Source organism: Hypanus sabinus, chromosome 27 (genome assembly GCF_030144855.1).
Source record: "Hypanus sabinus isolate sHypSab1 chromosome 27, sHypSab1.hap1, whole genome shotgun sequence".
NCBI lineage: Eukaryota > Metazoa > Chordata > Chondrichthyes > Myliobatiformes > Dasyatidae > Hypanus > Hypanus sabinus.
Window position 1 is genome coordinate 39378444 of NC_082732.1, and position 24504 is coordinate 39402947.

General features: G+C 45.2%; 1 protein-coding gene across 2 annotated transcripts in view; it reads right to left on the reverse strand.

Moving 5' to 3' along the window:
- tmem201 (transmembrane protein 201) overlaps window positions 1–24504 on the reverse strand; it is a 125256-nt gene that overhangs the window by 70950 nt on the left and 29802 nt on the right. For both annotated transcript variants that reach the window (XM_059952281.1, XM_059952282.1), the window contains exon 3: window positions 24112–24306. In XM_059952281.1, coding sequence (XP_059808264.1) covers window positions 24112–24306 — 195 coding nt within the window. The remainder of the gene's footprint in view (window positions 1–24111; window positions 24307–24504) is intronic.

A 24504-nucleotide genomic window follows, 5' to 3' on the forward strand; every position in this document is an offset into this window, starting at 1 on the left:
TAGAACACCGCTAGTCACTGGCAGCCAACCAGAAAAAGATACTGTTATTCCCACTCATTGCCTCATACCAATCAGCCAATGCTCTAACCATGAACTTTCCTCTAATACCATGCACTCTTAATTTGGTAAGCAGCCTCATGTGTGGCACCTTGTCAAAGGCCTTCTGAAAGTCCAAACATACAAAATCCACTACGATCCCCTTTATCTATCCTACTTAAAATCTCTTCAAAGAATTCCAAAAGGTTTGGCAGGAAAGATTTTGCCTTAAGGAAACATACTGACTTTGTCCTATCTTGTCCTGTGTCACCAAGTATTCCATAACCTCATCCTTAACAACTGACTCCAACATCAACCCAACCACTGAAGATAACTGGTCTACAATTTCCTTTCTTCTGCTTTCCTCTTTTCTTAAAGAGTGGAATGACATTTGCAAAGTTCCAGTCCTCTGGCACCATGCCAGAGTCCAATAATATTTGAAAGATTATTTCAAATGCCTCCACAATCTCTACCACTACCAGAACTCTAGGGTGCAGCTCATCTGGTCCGAGTGACTTGTGTACCCTTAGGTCTTTCAACTTTTTGAGCACCTTCTCCCTTGTAATAGTAACTGCACTCACTTCTCTTCCCTCAGTGCTAGTGTCTTCCGGTGAAGACTGATGCAAAATACTCATTTTGTTCATCTACCATCTCCTTGTCTGCCATTATTATTTCACAGGCCTAATTTTCTAGCAGTCCTATATCCACCCTCATCTCCCTTTTATTTTAGACGTACTTGAAAAAGCTTTTACTATCTACTTTGATAATTGTTTGCTAGCTTGCTTTCATATTTCATCTTTTCCCTCTATTTGGTTCTTTTAGTTGCTCTCTGTAGGATTTTAGAAGTTTCCCAATCCTCTATCCTCTCACTAATTTTTGCTTTGTTATATGCCCTCTCTTGCTTTGACATTAGCTTTGACTTCCCATGTCAGCCACCGTTGCACTACTCTGCTATTTGAGTATTTCTTCATTTTTGGAATACATCTATCCTGCACCTTTCTCATTCTTCCCAGAAGCGCACGCCATTGTTGCTCTGCTGCCATTCCTGCCAGCATTTTCTACCAATTTACTTTGCCCAACTCCTTTCTCTGGAGTAAAGCCAGATCTAACATATAAAGAGGCTTTGAGGAAAGAGAAGCAGAATAAAGGGTGTAAAGGTAGTAAGGTAGAAGGGCTAAAGTGCATGTACTTCAATGCAAGAAGCATCAGGAACAAAAGTGATGAACTGAGAGCTTGGATACATGCATGGACTTATGATGTAGTGGCCATTGCAGAGACTTTGCTGGCACCAGGGCTGGAATGGACTCTCAATATTCCTGGATTTCAGAGCTTTAAAAGGGATAGGGGGGAGGGAAGGGGGTGGCATTACTTGTCAGGGATACTATTACAGCTGCAGAAAGGGTGGGTAATCTAGCAGGATCCTCTTTTGAGTCAGCATGGGTGGAAGTCAGGAACAGGAAGGGAGCAGTTACTCTATTGGGAGTATTCTATACGCCCCCTGGTAGCAGCAGAGATACCGAGGAGCAGGTTGGGAGGCAAATTTTGGAAAGGTTTTATCATGGGTGTCTTTAACTTCCCTAATACTGATTGGCACCTGATGAGTTCCAATGGCTTAGACAGGGCAGAGTTTGTTAAATTTGTCCAGGACAGATTCCTGTCACAGTATGCTGACAGGCCGACTGGGGGAAATGCCATTCTAGAGCTAGTATTAGGTAACGAGCTGGGTCAGGTCACAGATCTGTCAGTGGGTGAGTATCTGGGGACAGTGACCACCGTTCCCTGGCCTTTAGCATTATCATGGAAAAGGATAGAATCAGAGAGGACAGGAAAAATTTTAATTGGGGAAGGGCAAATTATGAGGCTATAAGGCTAGAACTTGCGGGTGTGAATTGGGATGATGTTTTTGCAGGGAAATGTACTGTGGACATGTGGTCAATGTTTAGGGATCTCTTGCAGGATGTTAAGGATAAATTTGTCCCAGTGAGGAAGATAAAGAATGGTAGGGTGAAGGAACAATGGATGACAAGTGAGGTGGAAAATTTAGTCAGGTGGAAGAAGGCAGCATACATGAGGTTTAGGAAGCAAGTATCAGATGGGTCTATTGAGGAATATATGGTAGCAAGAAAGGAGCTTAAGGGGCTGAGCAAGAAGGGGGCATGAGAAGGGGCCTTGGCGAGTAGGGTAAAGGAAAACCCCAAAGCATTCTTCAATTATGTGAAGAACAAAAGGATGACAGGAGTGAAGGTAGGACTGATTAGAGATAAAGGTGGGAAGATGTGTCGGGAGGCTGTGGAAGTTAGCGAGGTCCTCAATGAATACTTCTCTTTGGTATTCACCAATGAGAGGGAACTTGATGATGGTGAGTACAATATGAGTGAGATTGATGTCCTGGAGCATGTTGATATTAAGGGAAAGGTGGTGTTGGAGTTGTTAAAATACATTAGGAAGGATAAGTTCCTGGGGCCTCAATGAATATTCCCCAGGCTGCTCCACAAGGCGAGGGAAGAGACTGTTGAGCCTCTGGCTAGGATCTTTATGTCCTCATTGTCCACAGGAATGGTACCAGAGGATTGGAGGAAGGTGAAAGTTGTCCCCTTGTTCAAAAAAGGTAGTAGGAATATCAGGGTAATTACAGACCAATGAATCTTACATCTTTGGTGGGAAAGCTGCTGGAAAAGATTCTTAGAGACAGGATCTTTGGGCATTTAGAGAATCACGGTCTGATCAAGGACAGTTAGCACGGCTTTGTGAAGGGCTGATCGTGTCTACCAAGCCTGATAGAGTTCTTTGAGGTGGTGACCAGGCATATAGATGAGGGTAGTGCAGTGGATATGATCTACATGGATTTTAGTAAGGCATTTGACAAGGCTCCACACGGTAGGCTTATTCAGAAAGTCAGAAGGCATGAGATCCAGGGAAGTTTGGCCAGGTGGATTCAGAATTGGCTTGCCTCCAGAAAGCAGAGAGTCGTGGTGGACGGAGTACATTCGGATTGGAGGGTTGTGACTAGGTGTCCCACAAGGATTTGTTCTGGGACCTCTACTTTTCGTGTTTTTTATTAACGACCTGGATGTTGGGGTAGAAGGGTGGGTTGGCAAGTTTACAGACGTCACAAAGGTTGGTGGTGGTGTGGATAGTGTAGAGGATTGTCAAAGATTGCACTATAGGAGGCAGAAGTGGGCTGAGAAATGGCACATGGAGTTCAACCTGGAGAAGTGTGAGATGGTACTTTTTGGAAGGACAAACTCCAAGGCAGAGTACAAAGTAAATGGTAGGATACTTGGTAGTGTGGAGGAGCAGAGGTTATCTGGGGGTACATATCCACAGATCCCTGGAAGTTCCCTCATAGGTAGATAGGATTGTTAAGAAAGCTTATGGGGTGTTAGCTTTCATAAGTTGAGGGACAAAGTTTAGGAGTCACGAGGTAATGTTGTAGCTCTATAAAACTGGTTAGGCCACACATAGAGTACTGTGTCCAGTTCTGGTTGCCTCACTATAGGAAGGATGTGGAAGCATTGGAAAGGGTACAGAGGAGATTTACCAGGATGTTGCCTGGTTTAGAAAGTATGAATTACGATCAGAGATTAAGGGAGCTAGGGCTTTACTCTCTGGAGAGGAGGAGGATGAGAGGGCACATGATAGAAGTGTACAAGATATTAAGAGGAATAGATAGTGGACAGCCAGCACCTCTTCCCCAGGGCACCACTGCTCAGTACAAGAGGAAATGGCTTTAAGGTAAGGGGTGGGAAGTTCAAGGGAAATATTACAGGAAGGTTTTTTTTAACTCAGAGGGTGGTTGGTGAGTGAAATGCACTGCCTGAGTCAGTGCTGGAGGCAGAAACGCTACTGAAATTTAAGAGAGACTATTCAACAGGTATATGGAGGAATTTAAGGTGGGGGGGTTATATGGGAGGCAGGGTTTAAGGGTCGGCACAACATTATTCTATATCACTGTAATTTCCTTTACACCACTGAAACATTGCTACATTGGATTTTATTTTCTCCCTACCAAATTTCAAGCTGAATTCAATCATATTGCGATCACTGGCTCCTAAGGATTCTTTTACCTTAATCACCTCCGGTTTATTAAATAACACCAAATCCAGTATAGCTGGTTACCTAGTAGGCTCAATGACAAACTGCTCTAAACAGCCATCTTGAGATCCATTACCAACCTGACTGACCTCCCATGACTATCATAACATTGCCCTATTTCCCATTTTAATCTGTTGTCCACACACCGGCGACTGTTGGGAGGCTTGTATGTAACTGCCATCAAGGCCCTTTTACATTTACAGTTTCTTATCTCAACCACAAGGAATTCAACCTCTTCCGATCCTATGTCACATCTTTCTGATTTGATGCCATTCTTTTCCAGCAGAGTCACACCACACCCTCTACCTACCTTCCTATCCCTCTGATACAATGGGGTAACCTTGGACATTCAGCTCCCAAATGCAACCATCCTTCAGTCATGATTTAGCGATGGCCACATCATACCTGACAATCTGTAATAATGCAACAAGATCATCCACCTTATTTCTTACTCTCCATGCACTGAGATATAATGCTTTGAGTCCTGTATTTGCTAGTCTTTTTGATTCTGTATCCCTAATGCACTGATACTAACCATGCTGGCTGCAATTTTGTCCTATCATCTGTCTGCCCTTCCTGATAATCAGACTGCACACTATCTTTGCTTTTATACCATCCATCCTACCCCAAGTTCTTTCACTCCAGTTCCCACTCCTCTGCCAAATGAGCTTAAACCTTCCCCAACAGCTCGAACAAACTTGTCCATGAGAATATTGGTCTTTGAGTTCAGGTGCAACCCGTCACTTTTGTACAGCACATACCTTCCCCAGAAGAGATCCCATTGATCCAAGAACCTGAAGCCCTACCCCCTGCACCTACTTCTCAGCTATGCATTAATCTGCCAAATCATCCCATTTCTACCTTCACTGGCGCGTGGCACAGGGATCAAACCAGAAATCACTACCCTGGAGGTCTTGCTTCTCAGCTTTCTGCCTAGCTCTCTAAAGTCTCTTTTCAGGACCTGTTTTTCCTTCCTATGTCATTGGTACCAATATGTACCAAGACATCTGGCTGCTCTCCCTCCCCCTCCAAAATGCTGTGGACGTGATCCGAGACATTTTTGACCCTGACAACTGGGAGGCAACGTACCATTTGGGTGTCCTGCTCACGTCCACAGAAACTCCTGTCTGTTCCCTGACTACTGAGTCCCCTATCACAACCACTCCCCTCTTCTCCCCTTTCCCTCCTGCACCACGAACCTATGCTCTGTCCCAATAACCCAATCTCCATGACATTCCACTGGGAGGTCATCCCCCACAACAGTATCCAAAACTATATACTTATTATTGAGCTGAAAGGCCATAGGGTTGCCGTGCGCTAACTGCCTATTCACATTTCCATTTCTTCCAACAGACACCCAGCTACTTGCCTCCTGCAATTTAGGGGCATCTGCTTCTGTGTAACTCTGATCGAATATCTCCTCACTTTCTCGTAGAAGCTGAAGGTCATCCAGTTGCTGCTCCAAATCCCTAATGTGGTCTTCTAGAAGCTGCAGCTGGATGCACTTCACACAGATGTAGTTCCCTGGGAGACTCAAATCTCCTAGAACCCCCACATCCAGCTCAAAGAACACACAATAGCCATTTACAACAACATGTACAGTAAGAAAAAGGGAACCTTAATTCTTCTGAGCCGAAGCCTCCTTTGAGCCAAAGCCTGACACTCCCTACTCTCACCATTGGCCTACTCCCAACAATGGCTGCCCGGCTTGTCCTTACTGTACTTTTCAACAAACATCACCAACCTGTGAGAAACCTCGTCACTGTGGACCACCAGAATTCATCCTATTTCTGCAATTTACTCTGGTTCAACAACTAGGTTACGAAATTTAAGTAATTCAGAATGGGACAACATTCGCATGAAGATAGAAAAGTTAACAGTGGTCTCACTCACCATTATTCAAACACATCACCGCTCAGAACTTGAAATAGAAAAATGCCTGGCCAACTGCAAACTAGTCCATTCCAGAACACAAACTTTACAGCCAAGTGCTGAATTCCAACAAAACAGCAATCTCCCATGTGAAAGTGTCATGTAGATAAATATTCCAAAGAACATTCTCAAGCTGGTTTATAATATCCTGCTGACAGAAAGATCAATCTCCAATGGAGGGCTTTACCCCCACCATGTTTATGTCTTTCTCTGCTCAGCAATATCTTCTTATGTAGATCTGTGACAGAAATGCTCTCAAACTTCCATTACTCCGCTTGCAGACCCTAGCTTAGAGATCAGCTAATGATAAAGGCACAATAACCTATTTAAAATTAGTTTACACAAGAGGAGGTTCAAATATTTACTTCACTGATTAGTGAACCATGGCAAGTGAATTACCAGAGAGCACAAAGCTGATTTGCTTCAGTGTGACACATTTAAAAATAATTAGTCGCAACAAGGCTTTCTTCATAAATGGGTAACAGTCCTGATCTACTGTAAAAAAACAAATACTACACATGCCAGAATTGAAAAATAAAATAATGCAAAATGTGTTCAGTAGTGTGGTAGGACCTATGGTGAGAAAAACAGTTAATATTTCAGGCCAATAATTTTTCATTCTGAAAAATAATTTTTTTTCTGAAAATTTATTGAATCTCTTGGGCATTTTCTTACTTTCCTTCTGATCTATTCTGTCCTGTTACATTTAGGGACAAAATGCCAAGAGCTCTCACTTCCCTGAGTAGGTTTACAATCTGTCTTGCCTAACATGTGCTCCAGAGCTCATTAACACGCATATTTTCAGTCGTTAACTGGTTGCACAGGAAGTAAAACAGATCCAAGGAAGAACATTTTAAAAAGCACTGAAAACTGTTGGCAATCTATTTGGAAACGTTTAATCACCATACAAGGAAACGTCACCAGTGCACAGTTCACTTGCAGTGTGTCCTCTAGCTTTTATATACAGAGGACACACCACAAGTGAATAGCACACTGATGATGTCTCCTCGTATGGTGACAAAATGGATTGCCAAGATCAGAGAACAAGTCAACACCAATGATCAAACACCTGATCTACACATTTCCACTATTCCAATCTAATGTCAAACTGAATTAGAATAGGACAAAATGGAAGTAGAATGGTTTATTAAAGTTGCAGGCATCTGGAAGCTCAGGGCTGTGTTGGTGGACATACTAACAAACGTATTTTACTTACATGATGGATCTTTCAAAGTTGGTTAATGAAATTTAAGCTCATATCCCTGAAAGCTTTATTCCAACCTCTGGATGACTAGCCCTGGTAATGCAACAATTCCATCTCCATTACACGAATGTGGTTCAGCAAGTCTTTTGATTAGCAAAAATTCATACCTTTAATTTTACAAATTTGTTTCTTTCTTGTAAATTTTATTTTAGAAATAATTTGCTCTTTCATGTTCCATGATTCAAGATGAATAAGCAAATTAATCTTAACCATGCTTCTTCCAAAAAACAGATCACACAACTCAAATTATTAACACAAGGAGATCCTGCAGATGCTGGAAACCCAAAGTAATACATGCAAAATTCTGGAGGAACTCAGCAGGTTAAGCAGCATCTATGGAAATGAATAAAGAGTCAACGCTTGGGCCAAGTCCCTTCATCAAGGCAACAAATATTTTTTTGTTGACACAGTATCCAACATCTCCAACAAAGATTAAATGTGTTAATTTAAAAGGATCCTAAAGTTTTGCAGCATTCCAAGAACAATGGCTATCATCAGCTGTCACTCAATGTGGTCAATTGTATATGATAATACAATGTGGCTGGCATTATACATAAAACAGAAAGCAGTAAATTCTTGCAATACCCGTTATGCTGACTATTGTAGCAGCCAATGAAAAGTACATAACTTAATCACAGACAAGGTCAGTGAGAAAATTCTGTCATGCAAGTGAGAAAAACACATTTTCCAAGTTTTTCCTGGTGCTTTTCAATAGGTTAAAGAATAAATTGTAGTCGCGCGCTATTAAAGAAACACACGGAGGCAGAGAGAGCTGAACTCAGAATGCCTTTACTGATTCAAAATCGTGTGCTTAAATCTCTCCTCCCATGGGCCCCTGCGACCCATGGGGCGGACGTGACGTCAGACTGTCCCCGGAAGGTCTGCCCTGAGCGGGTAGTTCCAAACATGCTACTGCGTGTCTGCCCGCGGCTCCCAAAGGCGGTTCGAGTCCCACGTGTGCGGGCCACCACACCACCTCCCCAAAAACGTCCATCGAGGGAGCAGAGCCCCCAGTCTGTGTGGCTTGCCTGGGTGGCCGGCCTTGCCGGCGCAGTGCGGTACCCTCACAGGTTGCTCAATGTTCAAGTGCATGGGTTTGAGGTGGTCCACTGTAAAAGTCTCTTCCCGGCCACCCACCTCCACGACATACGTGGTTCCTTTGTGCCGGATCACCTTGAAGGGTCCTTCGTACGGCCGCTGTAGAGGTAACCTGTGCATTCCCTTGCAAATAAAAACATACTTGTGGTCTAGGAGGTCTTTAGGGGTGAAGGATGGTGTGGGACCATGCCTGGAGGTCGGGACCGGTGCCAGGGTCCCTACCTTGTCCTGCAGTCTCGTTAGCACCGCTGCTGGAGTTTCTTCCAAACCTCGGGCCTCTGGTACAAACTTGCCTGGGACTGTTGGGGGGGGGGGGGGGGGGTGGTCGTAGACCAATTCTGCCGAGGTGTCCAGGTCCACCTTGGGGGCTGTGTGGATCCCCAGTAGGACCCAGGGAAGCTCATCTGTCCAGTTGGAGTCCCTGAGGCGTGCCATCAGGACCGACTTGAGATGCCGGTAGAATCGCTCTACCAAACGGTTGGACTGGGTGCTGTGGTGTGATGCAGCTGGGTGCCCAGGAGCTGCGCCAGTGCTGTCCACAAACCAGACGTGAACTGCGCCCCTCTGTCGGAGGTGATGTCCGTTGGGAGGCCGAACCTGGCGATCCAGTTTGCAATGAGCGCTCTGGCGCAGGACTCAGTGGACGTGCCTGCGAGTGGTATGGCTTCCGACTATCTGGTGAACCTGTCAACCATGGTAAAGGTATACCTGGTGCCCTGGGAGACTGGAAGGGGGGCCAACAACGTCCACATGGATGTGTTGGAACCTCCTGTGCATCGGCTGGAACTGCTGGAGGGGAGCCTTCACGTGCTGCTGAACTTTGGCAGTCTGGCAGTGTACGCAGGTCCTGGCCCAGTGTCTGACCTGTTTGCTCAAACCGTGCCAGACGAATCTGTCAGTTACCAGCTTGATGGACGCCTGGATGGATGGGTGGGCCAGGCCGTGTAGCGTGTCGAACACCCGGTGCCTCAATGTTGCTGGTGCCACGGGTCGGGGTTTGCCGGTAGACACGTTGCACAAGGGTCAATCCCCTGCTGGGCCGATGGAGACATCCTCCAACTGGAGCCCCGAAACGGCGGTGCGGTAAGCCGGGATCTCGGTGTCCAACTATTGTGCTTCCTCCAGTGCTACATAGTCTATTCCTGAGGACGATATGCCTACTGAGTGGAGGCAGGGGCGAGACAGTGTGTCGGCGATGACATTGTTCTTCCCTGCAAAGTGGCCGACGTCCGTGGTGAATTCTGAAATAAAGGACAGGTGCCTCTGCTGCCGAACCAACCATGGGTCCGATACCTTGGCCAGTGCAAAGGTGAGGGGCTTGTGGTCCATATACACGGTAAACTCCCTTCCCTCGAGCAAGTACCGGAAATGCCAGACAGCCAGGTAGAGCGCTCGCAACTCTCTGTTGAAAGCACTGTACTTCACCTCTGGTGGCCGTAGGTGCCAGCTGAAGAAAGTGAGTGGTTGCCACTGGTCATCGATGAGCTGCTCCAGGACTCTGCTGACTGCCGTGTCGGAAGCATCGACTGTGAGTGCCGTGGATACATCAACTCTCGGGTGCACTAGGAGGGCCGCCTTCGCCAGCGCCTCCTTGGCTTGCTCAAATGCCTCCGAGGACTCCGCATCCCATGCCACTTCTTTGGCCTTGCCAGCCATCAGGCTGAACAAGGGTCTCATGATGCATGCTGCCGCCGGCACGAACCGATGATAAAAGTTGACCATCCCTACGAACTCCTGCAGGCCCTTGACCGTGCTGGGCTTAGAGAACTGGCGGATGGCCTGGACCTTGTCCAGTAGGGGAACTGCGCCATGTCAGTTGACTCTGTGGCCCAAGAAGTCGATCTCCATCAGCCTGAACTGGCACTTCGCCGGATTGATTGCCAGTCCGTGGTCGCTCAGGCATTGGCAGAGCTGGTGCATATGTGCCACGTGCTCTTGGTGCGAACTGCTGGCCATCAGGATATAGTTCAAGTAAATGAAAATGAATTCCAGACAGCGTCCCACCGAGTCCATGAGCCTTTGGAAAGCTTGGGCTGCATTCTTGAGACCGAAAGGCATCCTCAGGAATTCGAACAAGCCGAACGGGGTGATGAGAGCTGTCTTGGGCACGTCGTCGGGGTGCACTGGGATCTGATGGTATCCCTTGACCAGGTTGATTTTCGAGAAGATGGTCGCTCTGGGCAGGTTCGCTGTGAAGTCCTGGATGTGGGGTACCGGGTATCGGTCAGTGGTTGTGGCATTGTTGAGCCTTCTGTAGTCTCCGCAGGGCCTCCATCCTCCTGCGGACTTGGGCACCATGTGCAGCAGGGATGCCCAAGGGCTGTCTGAGCGACATACTATTCCCATCTCTTCCATCTTACGGAACTCCTCCTTGGCAAGGTGGAGCTTGTTGGGTGGGAGCCTGCGAGCTCGGGCGTGCAGCAGCGGTCCTTGCGTGGGGATGTGGTGCTGCACGCCATGCTTGGGCTCGGCCGTGGAGAACTGAGGGGTGACTATGGAGAGGAATTCTGCCAACACCCTGGCGAATTTGTTACCCGAGAGGGTCACGGAATCCAGGTGGAGGGCCGGTAGCTTGGCCTCTCTGAGCTGGAAAGTCTGGAACGTCTTGGCATAAATCAAACGCTGGCCTTTTAGGTCGACCAGGAAGCAGTTGGCTCATAGGAAATCTGCCCCAGTAGTGGAGGTACAGGAGGCTGTCTCGGTGGCCAGCCGTCATAGCCATTAGCGTCGGCTGGCCCCAGCATTTCCCGGAAAAGCACATGGTGGACGGCAGTGGCATGCGCCTGAGCCCCATCTTTGGTGATAGAAACACCATTGTTCCAAACTTTCGTCTTTTTCCCCGGTGGGTCTTGACGGTTTCAGTTGCGGGGCCTGGGCTTTGGGGCGCACGACTGTGGCTAGGCCAAGGGAGGCTGCTCCACGTTGCTTGCTCTGCCAAAGGACATCTGCTTCAGCTGCAGCCCTGCGCGGGTCACTGAAATCCTCACTCGCGAGGAGGAGATGAATGTCCTCTGGCATTTGCTCGAGGAACAACTGTTCAAATAACAGGCATGGCTTATGGCCGTCCATGAGTGCCAGCATTTTGTTCATGAGCTCAGATGGCGTGCGGTCGCCCAGGCCGTCCATGTGTAGGAGCTGCACGGCCTGTTCGTGGCGGGAGTGTCCGAAGGTACGGATCAGGAGCGCCTTAAGCTTAGTGTATCTGTCCTCCATTGGTGGCTAGTGTAGGAAGTCGATGATCCGGCCTGCCGTCTCCTGGTCGAGCGTGCTGACCACATAGTAGTACCGCGTGGCGTCGGCTGTAATGTCTCTGATATTGAACTGGGCCTCAGCCTGCTCAAACCAAACATGTGGCTGAGTGGCCCAGAAAGTCGGGAGCTTCAGAGAGACCGGGCTCAAAATCACGGCTGGTTACTGAGTCGCCGGCTCCAGATGCCGTTTGGAACGTCGGGGTCACCAATGTAGTCACCTGCAATGCGCTACTAAAGAAACACGAAGGCAGAGAGACCTGAACTCAGAATGCCTTTACTAATTCAAAATCACATGCTTAAATTTCCCCTCCCATGAGCCTCTGCGACCCGCGGGGCAGCAGACTGTCCCTGGAAGGTCTGCCCCGAGTGGGTAGTTCCAAACGTGCTACTGCGTGTCTGCCCGTGGCTCCCGATGGTGGTTTGAGTCCCGCACGTGTGGGCCGCCACAAAATCAAGCTCTTCACTAAAAATTCTTTCAATGAGATTTAAATAAATTTGCAACTTCTTCACCCCTGGACTCAATTCTGCATTGGCCACAGGCAACTAGGCTTTCAAACGAGACATTAACCAAAGACCAGTATTTCAAAGAACAAAAGGAGTGATATGCCAGAATCCTAGCCAACAAAGACTTTCTCAATATGACGTGGTTGCTTAGTGCACATTCACAACGACAATCCTACGTTACAGCAATGGCTATGCTTTAAAAAGTACTTAAATTAAATATAAAGAATATAGGAAAAAATAGCAATTATATTAACCTTAGGGCCTATGAAAATTTGAGAGATGTAGTCAAAAGGGAAATTTGGATTGCCAAAAGGCAAATTGAGAAGGATATTGCTGATTATGCTAAGATTAACCCCAAGAGATTTTTTTCAATACTGTCAATATTGTCCTGGTATATAAGAAAGGTGACCACACTGTCCCTGTAACTACAAACCAAGTAAGCTAAATGTGTATGGTAGGTAAGATAATGGAAACACTAATAAAGAATTAGATGGAAAAGCAACTGATAAGAACAGGCATAAAAACAGAAAGTCAGCATGGACTCAAAGGAGAAATTAAGTTTTACTAATATGCTGCAGTTCTATGAAGAGGCAACTAAAATTTATAATTGGTCAGTTGTCATTTACTTGGACTTTTAGAAGGCTTTTGACAATGTATCCCATGTGAGGATAATAATCAAATTATAGTTTTAGATTCACTTTGTCATTTAGAAACCACAAATGCAATGCAGTTAAAAAAATGAGACAACATTCCTCCAGAATGATATCACAAAAGCATATGACAAAACAGACCACACCAGAAAATCCACATAACGTTTGGCAATCCCCAATCCAGAGTCCAGGGAGGCTGCTGCATATTAATATCGCGCTACCATCTAGTGCTTTCCCCGGAAAGGAGCTCCATTACAACATATAGTTACAACAGTGCAAACAATAGCATAATTGATTTAAAAAAAACAGACTATGGGCACAGTAAAAATAGTCCAAGCGGTAAGGATTCAGGGTAAGGTGTGTGAATGAGCGAAGAATTGGCTCAAAAACAGAAAACAATGAGCTACGGTGAGAGGATTATTTTCACACCTAGATGTTAAAAGTGGATTCTGCAGGAATCAGTTTTAGGGCCACTGCTTTTAATTTACATTAATGATCTGGATAGGCACATAACAAATAACTAGCAAAGTTTGCCAATGACACAAAATTAGGGAGATGGGCTGATAACATTTAGGCAGCAGAATCAATACAGTTAGATCTAAGCAAAATCCAGATGTGGGCAGATAAATAGCAGATGAAATATAATGCAAGTAAATATAAAGTATTACATGTAGGAAGTAGAAATATTAGATATGAAAATACAATGGGGGGGGGGTCAATTTAGAAAGTGTACTGTTTGAGAAGGATTTGGGAGTCCTGGTAGAATCATCACTATCAACATCCAGGCAATGCACAGAAGCAATTAGGAAGGCTAATAGAATGTTGGGATATGTAATGTGCTTAGTGAAGCTCAAGTCTAGAGACATTCTCTTTAAACTGTACAATGCACTTGTGAGGCCACACCTTGAATACTGAGTACAGTTTTGGTCTCCATATTGTGTGAGGGATGTGAAGACACTGGAGAGAATTCAGAGAAGGGTGACTAGTCTCATTCCAAGTTTGCAGGGGATGAGCTATGAAGAAAGATCGAAAGAATTAAAGCTTTTTAGGCTAAGTAGACTTAGAATGAAAGGAGACATGACAGAAGTGTTCAAAATCTTTAAGGTTTTAGTAAGGTAGATACCAGCTGCTACTTCAAAATTAATCCATCAAGGACATGGGGTCATAGGTGGAGGCTGATTAAAGGGAAACTTCAGACTAACACCAGAAAGTATTTCTTTACACAGTGAGTTGTGGACACATGGAACAAACTACCTAGTTATGTAGTTGAGAGTAGTACCTTAGAGACTTCCAAATTTAAACTTGATAGCTATTTCAACGGACTATGTCAATAGGAATTTGCAAGCTTTCTTGAGCCAAATGGCCTGTTCTTACCAAAAACTTTTTAAAGTTCTAAAACATTTTGGGATGATTAAAAAGTAATGGTGCTAAAGAACAGCAAATCAGTCTTTTCCCTTTAAATTCTGAGCATTAGCAATGTTTTGATGGAAAAGTCCTTATAAAAACACTCACTGTTATAATACCACAAAAAAGTCAGCACAGACTACCACTTACAGCAAGAAAAATAGATCAACTTCATACCCCATCTGAACTTGGCAAAATGAATCCTCAAGTTCACTGGATAAAACTGGGCTCTTTTCATTACCTTCCCCTATGGCCCCCACATCTCATATGCTTGTAGGCCTATAATAGTGTTGCACCTGTGCCCCAACTCTGAGGGGCCAAAGGGTACAAAGTAGCCCCTTCCTTTTTGAGAATCGCAAGATTGCTATTAATTCAGGCCAGGAGACCCAGGAAATGAGAGAAAGACATGCAGAATCCACAAGGGGTTTGGAATGTCCTGGCCCCTCAGCGATACAAAGCCACGGGAAACAGCCATTGTCTCTTGGAGACGGAATTGTGTATTGAGTACTGTACTATTTATTTGAAGCCCTCAGGGATGACCAAAGTGGGCTGGGTTGAGGGATGGCACCATCCCAACCTGACTGACATCTGAGACCCCGTGAATAAGGATAAAAGAGGGTCTGGGGAACAACCCCTTTAGCCGCACCAGGAGAAACGCTAGAAATCCCGTGACAGCATTTAATAGTGACAGCCGGTGGAGGGCCCACGTGTGTCCTTTCCCATTGCCTGGGATTGGGGCCTTACCACGGAAGACGGCTTAGCTAAAGAAGAGATCACCACCAACGAAATTTCGAAGGATCGACATCATAAAAAGGAAAAGCTGGCAAGTTCTAAAAATCTGTCTTTCTCCAACCAAAGGCTGCAGCCTGAATGAACTAAAGTGACTTTTATATTTCCATCGGGCAATACATTATCCCCTAGACAACGATAGAGCTATTTCTTATTGATTATTATTATTATTATTATACCCGCGCTTTTAGATTTAGTATTGACGACGTATATTAACTGTATGTTTGCATTGATATTATTTTTGTGTATTTTTATCAATAAATACTGCTAAAAATAGTACCATTAGACTTCAAGGGACCTCTCTATCTTTGCTGGTAAGTGACCCAGTTACGGGATACGTAACAATAGCAAGCAGTTAAGTTCAAAGTACAAAGTATATACATGTTACCATACTATCTTTAGATTCATTTCTTGCAGGCATTTATGGGGAAAATACAATAGAATTTATGAATATCTACACAAAGACTGATGCAAATAAAAATATTGAGGAACATGATTTGTAAAGAGCAACACCTTTGTTCAACTCTTTATGGTATCACCATGATCCCTTTCAAAAAATGTAACTAATATTCCAGATCATTAATGTCCAAAGCTTCCCCACCTTCCTTTCCTCCAAGAGGCCCCCTAAAATCAACCAGTTTCACCTAGTCTTTAGGTAACTGTCCCAGTCTGTTAACACAAATTGGTCTCAAATCTGTGGGTAATAATCCTATGCAATACATTGTGACCCTTACTGTGTTACAGCTGGTTCTGTGAACATCCAGATTCAACTAAAAATATGTACACTCCAATATGAGATTGTAAGTTTATTAAACAAGTACTTTTGTTTAACCAGCATTTCTGCTGAAGTAACAAACAATCAGATATTTTCCAATAAAAAAATAAGCTTTTTGTTTAAGGATCTTTCATCAAAATGTTGGTAATAGAATCAAAAAACAAGATCTGAGGAAAGCATGACACTCCTCTCCACAAAGACTGCGATCCAATCTGCTTTCTCAATAATCAGTACACCAGAGTAGGCTTCAAATAATTAAAAAGCTGTAGGCATACCTTAAATACACTGACAAAGAAACTGACTACACATTCCTTGTAACATTATTGCACCAATGTATCCCAACATTATTTAGCCCAACACCCCCTCAAAGCACCTTCATACTTGCCAGCACCCCCCCCCCCCACCCACCAAAGCACCTTCATACTTGCCAACACCCTCTTGGGCACAATATACTTTCTGGCACCCCCATAGTGTTAAAAACATGTCTACCATATGCTAACAAGAGTAAAATGATTCTACTTTAAATTTTTATTCGTCTTTAAATCTGGCTTACACAGTACCTGCCCACTGTACAACAGCTTTGGTATCAATATGATCCTCGAGCATGATGGTTTTTAGCAAGAGTTGAAATATCTGGTTGAAATTGTGACAGCAAAAGCCTCAAGCTCCCAGCGTAACAACGTCCAAACAGTTTCTGTTTTTTGTGAGTAAGTGTTTCACTGCACTGCAGTCTCTTTCAACAATGTAGGAAGATGGAAATGCAATGAAGAGCAGTTTGGCTCTTCTCCAGGAAACTTAGTATGACAGTGCAGTCACACACCAACAAAAGCCAACATTTTTGCATCTTCATCATTCTGAATTTCAATAATTTCTTCTTCTAAGTTTTTTACCTGTTCTTCCACCTTGCAAATAGGTTAATTACCCAGCCAGAACTTCTAGATCGTTCAAATTGATTCTGAAAATCCTTCTTCTGTGACTACAGGTGTAATCAGTAGACTTGCAAATCACCATCTGTGAAAGACAGTGCCATACTTTCCATGCAGGAAAACTGAGAACATTCTCCCAGTGTTTTGCTTATATATTTCCAATAAAAATGGACACTGCACTTTTTGCCTGGATTAAACTGAAATTCTCACCCTGCAGTTTCATATTTAAAATGTTCATTTTGTCATACAGTTTGGCTAGGTATGACTCCTCTCCACATAGCAGTTTAATATTGTTTACCAAACGCTTGTCAACTTTGAGCAAAAATTCACCCAGTGTCAAAAAGATCAATGTTTTAAGCAGCAAGCTTTTGACAGCAACACACTTCAGTGTGAAGAAGCAAGCATTCAAACTCTTCATTATTTTGCTATAACTGGTGAAATATTCTGTTATTCAATGGATGAGCTTTAAATTTGTTGATAGCTGATATTATAAGAGTCATACTTGAAAAAAGTCTGTGGCTGAGGTTTTTGGTACAAGATGTTGACAGTGAATGACAATATATTGCAAACGGGTTTGGAATTTCTCTTTCATAAATGCCACTAAACCAGCATGATGACCTGTCATATATCGTGCTCCATCTGTTGCACAAGAAATCATCTTTCTAATCAGAATACTTTTATCCTTAATATACATTTTGATCTCATCATAGTTTTTAAACTTTTTACAAAAGAGAATCTATCAAGGTCATTTTTAGTTTTCTTGGCAAATGACTTGAGAGTGCAACACTTTTCAAATGCTTCTTTCATCTTCTGGAACCAAGTAACACCATAAGAAGCCTTTCCACAGAAGTGTTCCTGCAATCTTGATGGTTTTGTGGCTTCACTGGACAGTACAGTATTACAAATAAAACACGAGACATCGCTGATCTGACAGGATTGGAACAAAACCTTACTCCAGGTATTGAACATTGTATTAATGCACTTTCTGTAGTTTCTGTTTCTTAGCAGGATTAGAATCCAAAGCTTCACCGCCTTCAGACTCAGATCACGCCATATGCACTTACCCATCATTAACGGGGCTAAATTAAAATTAAAAAATTAACAAACTGGGAATGCCTACTGGATGCAGAGAACAGTAGCGAGTTGACACTGATGGAACGATGGCTTTATTTCACTGTCTAGTTCCGGCCAGTGCTGTATCATTGTGCAACCTGTTTTCCTCAGAGAAAGTTGTAAGGATGTAGTTGACTTACCAATTGTTAAATTGCGTGACCTTGTTCTGTGCTGCGAGTCAAGGGTAACTGTTGGGCACCTGGCTGCTAACTTATGCACCCCCAATAATGTCCATTTAGTTGGTAAGATCAGATGAGATCGCTAAGTTTCAGAAGCATTGTGAAGAAGAGTGCTCACTTCCCGCAGAACTATGGCTCTTCCTGTGTTCTAGTAACTCATCTTTTTTTTGGAAGTGTCTGCTTTACTAACGGTCAGTCAGGTCTTGTGCCTCAAGTTAGGGTACTGCTTACTGCCCCCCCCCCCCAAGAATCCTGAACACTCTCCCATCAACTTCTGTTTGTCTTAACCACCCCTTTAGGACACGTAACCGCCCCCATTAGGAATCACCCACACTATACCGAACTTCAGTCCTGTCACCACTTACCTACAATACAACACCATCTGCTGTAATGTAAATGTCACTGCAAGCCAAAGATTAATGAACTTTTTCGAAACTATATGCATCATACAAAACAAAATACTAAGGATGCAAGCAATTCATATATAGTTCCCAGCAACAGTATTTGTCCTACTACGTTAAATTGTTTGCAGATATACCAAAGTTTAACTCCCATTTTAATGCTTGGTAAAAGAACAATGCTGCCATATCACAGCAAACATTTGGATTATGATTTAATTATGAAGGTAAAGATTATAATGTGGCGACCCATTTCCTGGCACATCCAAACCGGCTCACAATTAGCCAGCGTTCCGGCTAAGGGAGATAGCCTACGGGGATTTGCGAGCACAGAGCTTTGGAGCCTCTGCGCCACGGGAGGCAGGTTGAGGGAGGCTTAAAAGCAAGGCTGGGTATTTCGAATAAAGTTTTTTCTTCGACTGCAGTTACCGACTCCATGTCATAATTTAGCGCTGCGTGTAGCACACCGCTACAATTGGTGACCCCGACGGTCCAAACGAATTTTGGACCAGAAATGACCATGCGGTTTTGTTGAAACTGCCGGGTTTCTGGACACAGCGACCTCATCTATGGTTTCAGCAAACTGAAGCCCAATTCCACGTTCAGCAGATCACCTCAGAGGACACCCGCTACTACTACTTGGTGAGCTCCCTCAACCAGGACACAGCGGCCCAGGTCGCCGAGTTCGTACAGTCGCCCCCGGCAGACGGCAAATACACGGAATTCAAAGCCCTGCTCCTCAGGACTTTCAGACTCTCACGGCGCGAGCGGGCTGCCCGTTTACTGCACCTGGATGGCTTGGGAGACAGACCTCCATCGGCTTTAATGAATGAGATGTTGTCTCTGGCCGACGGACACACACCCTGCCTCATGTTTGAGCAGGCATTCCTGGAGCAGCTGCCCGAGGACATACGCCGGCTGCTGTCCGACGCGGATTTCAGTGACCCCCGGAAGGTGGCAGCCCGGGCGGACTTGCTGTGGAACGCCAAAAAGGTGAGCGGGGCGTCCATCGCACAGATCACCCAGCCACACTCCCAGCAGCAAACCAGTTCAGGCCCGGCCGCAGAGCCCGCCAACCCCAGGGGCAGGGGTGGGGGGCCCAATGAACAATGGTGCTTCTACCACCAGCGGTGGGGCGCAGAAGCCCGCCATTGTTGCCCGCCCTGCAAGTTCCCGGGAAACGCCAGGGCCAGCCGCCGCTGATGGCTACAGCGGCTGACCATCGGGATAGCCTCCTGTATATGTGGGACAAGCAGTCAGGACGCCGTTTTTTGGTTGACACCGGTGCTGAGGTTAGCGAATTACCTCCGACGAGTTACGACACCCGCAGCAGGGCACCGGGTCCCCCCCTGAGGGCTGCGAACAGCAGCACAGTAAGGACCTATGGCACCCGTCAGGTGCAGCTACAGTTCGGCTCCAGCCAGTTCACGTGGGACTTCACACTGGCCGCCGTAGCCCAACCGTTTCTGGGTGCGGATTTTTTGCGGGCTCACAGCCTACTGGTTGACCTGCCCAGGAAGAGACTGGTCCACGCCGAGACCTTTCAGACGTTCTCCCTGGGTGCAGCCCAGTTGCCAGCCCCTCACCTCGGCTCCATCACGCTGTCCGACAACGACTTCACCAGGGTCCTGGCGGATTTTCCTTCGGTTCTGGCACCGCAGTTCACAGCAGCCATACCCCGACATGGCGTACAGCACCACATCCCGACCCAGGGACCACCCCTCCACGCCCACGCTCGGCGGCTTCCCCCGGACAAGCTCCGACTGGCAAAGGAGGAGTTCAAGAGGTTGGAGGAATTGGGGATCATCCGGCGGTCCGACAGCCCATGGGCCTCCCCCCTGCACATGGTGCCCAAAGCGACAGGGAGCTGGAGACCATGCGGCGACTACCGCAGGCTGAACGAGGCTACCACACCGGACCGCTACCCTGTGCCGCACATTCAGGACTTTGCAGCAAACCTGCACGGCGCACGGATCTTCTCCAAGGTAGACCTCGTCCGAGGGTACCATCAAATCCCGATGCATCCGGACGACGTCCCCAAAACGGCTCTCATCACCCCGTTTGGCCTTTTCGAGTTCCTTCGCATGCCGTTCGGCCTGAAGAATGCCGCACAGACTTTCCAGCGGTTGATGGACGCAGTGGGACGGGACCTGGACTTCGTGTTCATCTATTTGGACGACATCCTCATAGCCAGCAGCAGTCGTCAGGAGCATCTGTCCCACCTTCGTCAACTCTGCGCCCGACTGAGTGAGTACGGTCTAACAATCAACCCCGCCAAATGCCAGTTCGGGCTCGACACCATTGACTTCCTGGGCCACAGGATTACTAAAGACGGGGCAACCCATCTGCCTGCTAAGGTAGATGCGGTCCGCCGCTTCCCCCGACCCACCACGATCAAAAGCCTTCAGGAATTCGTAGGTATGGTCAATTTCTACCACGAGGGTGGAAACGGTGGTAGAAATTGACCATACCTATGAATTCCTGAAGGCTTTTGATCGTGGTGGGTCGGGGGAAGCGGCGGACCGCATCTACCTTAGCAGGCAGAGGGGTTGCCCTGTCTTTAGTAATCCTATGGCCCAGGAAGTCAATGGTTCCGGCCCAGACTGTGGACATTGGGGGGGGGGTGTATCGCCGGTTCTGGGGGGGGGGGGGGTTATGGGGCAACCCATTTCCTGGCACATCCGAACCGGCTCACAATTAGCCAGCGTTCCGGCTAAGGGAGATAGCCTACGGGGGTTTGCGAGCACAGAGCTTTGGAGCCTCTGCACCACGGGAGACAGGTTGAGGGAGGCTTAAAAGCAAGGCTGGATATTTCGAATAAAGTTTTTTCTTCGAATGCAGTTACCGACTCCGTGTCGTAATTTTAGTGCTGCATGTAGCACACCGCTACAATAACTTATTTATTTATTGAGATAGAATGCAGAATAGGCCCTTCTGACCCTTTGACCAATGCCCGCCAGCAACCCCCGATTTAATCCTAGCCTAATCACAGGACAATTTACAATGACTAATTCACCTACCAATCAGTACACCTTTGGAATGTGTGAGGGAACCGAATACCCGGAGGAAACCCTGCGCAGCAACATGAAGAATGTACAAACTCTTTACAAACAGCAGCGGGAAGTGAACCGGGGTCTAGGCTATTGTGCCGCCCTAATTCTTTTACATAAGGGGATAAAACCCATATATAATTGTAAATTAATCCAAATGAAAGCTACAATTTTGCGAAATCCTAATAATCTTAAAACAAAATTCCCTTTATAATTTTTCTTCACTCTACCTGAATTTTGATATTGCTTGCTTGATATCTGGCAATGTACAAGCAGGAATTTTCTTCAGAAAGAAATACTTGCCATTATAATTGCAGCCTGGGTACTATTAGTTTTCCTCTGTTGAGCTTCAGGCCACACAACCAGACAATCACCAAGAAAGCTTATTCCACCCTCCATAAGATTCCAAACTCAAACACTGACTCAGCCCACTCTAATCTGTGTATCCAAATCTAGTCTTGCCTATTTCAATGCAGTTCTAGAAAACGACCATTGTTCTGCTGTCCCATAATTGTTGTCACCCAAATGACTGATGAGGATAGGGTAGTGGATGTTGTCTATGTAAACCTTAAAGCTTTTGACAAGTTCCCTCATAGTAGGCTGACCCAAAAGATTAAAATCACATGGGATCCATGCTGAGTTGATAAATGGGATCCAAAATTGGCTTGGACATAGAAGACAGAGGCTATTCGTAAGTGCAAACATGAGGAAATCTGCAGATGCTGGAAATTCAAACAACAACACACACAAAATGCTGGTAGAACACAGCAGGCCAGGCAGCATCTATAGGGAGAAGTGCTGTCGACATTTCGAGCCAAGACCCTTCGTCAGGACTAACTGAAAGGAAAGATAGTAAGAGATTTGAAAGTAGGGGGGGGGGGGAGGGGGAAATGCGAAATGATAGGAGAAGACCGGAGGGAGTGGGATGAAGCTAAGAGCTGGAAAGGTGATTGGCGAAAGTGATACAAAGCTTGAGAAGGGAAAAGATCATGGGACGGGAGGCCTCAGGAGAAAGAGGGGGGGGGGGGGAGAGAGCACCAGAGGGAGATGGAGAACAGGCAAACAACTAAATATGTCAGGGATGGGGTAAGAAGGAGAGAAGGGGCATTAACAGAAGTTAGAGAAGTCAATGTTCATGCCATCAGGTTGGAGGCTACCCAGCCGGTATATAAGGTGTTGTTCCTCCAACCTGAGTTTGGATTCATTTTGACAATAGAGGAGGCCATGGATAGACATATCAGAATGGGAATGGGACGTGGAATTAAAATGTGTGGCCACTGGAAGATCCTGCTTTTTCTGGCGGACCGAGCGTAGTGTCTATTGTTAAGTGGTTGTTTTTCTGCCTAGAGCTCTATGACAAGTGGTGTTGCACGAAGATCAGTGCTTGTAACACACATTCATGATTTGGTCGAAAATATCAGTCCAATTTTGCAGATAACACAAAGATTAGAAAAGTTATAGATAATGATGAAGCATGTTAAAATATATGTTGTAGAGTAGCAGACCTGCTGGTATTTAGAACAGAGAAATGACAGATGGAGTTCAATCTGGACAAGTATAAGGTGATGCATTTTTGAGAAGTCAAATGCAAACATGCAGTAAACGGTAGGAGTCTTGTACCCAAGATCCTTCTGTGCATTAATACTTACAAGTCCATAGCTCCCCAAATATGGTGACACAAGTGGACCAAAAGGGGAAAATGGCACGTTTGCCTACATCAGTCAGGGCACTGGATATGAAGTATAGAAGGTCTGTTGAAGATTTATAAAAATCTGGTGAGGTCACATTTGAGTATTCAGTGTAGTTCTTGTTCCCACACTAAAGGAAGGATGTGGAGGATCTGGACAGGGTGCAGATGGAGTTATGAATGTGTGTCCATTAGCTATATTTAAAAAGCAGTGGTTAGTCAAACTTGGATTTTTTACTTTGGAGTGCCCTGATAGAAGTATATAAAATTATAAAAGGCACAGATAGGGTGGAAATGTCAAATGATAGAAGGCATAAGTTTAAGGTTAAAGAAGAGATTAAAAGACACATGAGGCAAGTTTTTTTTTAAAAACACAAATGGTAGGTGACTGGAAATAGTTGACAGCGGTGATGGTAAAAACAAATATGATAACAACAGTTAAAAGGCATCGAGCAGACATGAAGGGATATGAACCATGAGCAGGCTTAGACCTGATGGTTAAGAAAGGTCTGTTCCCTTGCTACCCCATTCCTAGCTCATCCTTAGTCTTATCTTCAGTGCTCACTGAGCCAAAGACATTCTCAACAGGAAACACTTGACTGTAAAATTTTCAGCATTTCAAATTAAATGTATGCCTTCATTCTTCCTATTTTTAACCTCTTCCAGCTCTAATAATGGCTTCTTCATTTTTGCCTTCAACCATGCCAAGCACTAGAATTTTCTCCCTAAACCTTTCAACCCCTCTGTTCTCCTTTATTATTTAAAATCTTCCACAGATGATCAAGTTTTTGATTATCTCACAATCTACTGGTGTGATTGAATGCTGATGATCTGGAAATGTCATTTTGCTGCCCTGCAAGCATTATTTAAAATCAAATTGAGTCAATGAGAATCAAATCAAAATTTACAAAGGGTAAGTTAAACAACATTACATTTAGATACTGGATACTAAATACTTACTTCATCTCTGGGCACAAAGGAAGCCAATTGCTTGATCTTCAGAGGCTGGTTGTTGTTGCATTTTTTGCAGAAGAGAATTTGCCCATTTGGCCATTGCTGAATTTTGGAGGCTTGTGAAGGAGTGGCCCAGCTGGTCACCATGTGGTTTAAATGCTCCATATACTGAGCAGGGATCGGCTTATTGTAATCACCATTCTGAAAGAAAACATAACATTGTTATACACTAAACACTGGACAAATTCTAGTAAATCGGCATTAAATCACCATGAATTTGGTTGGATCGTTTATCAAAAGCTGCTCATTGCAAGTTAGGTTAAAAAGGTACTGATTATTTAGCTGAGTGGAGAGCTATATACACAAGATGCTAGGTACTTCTAGATCCCACATCAGGCA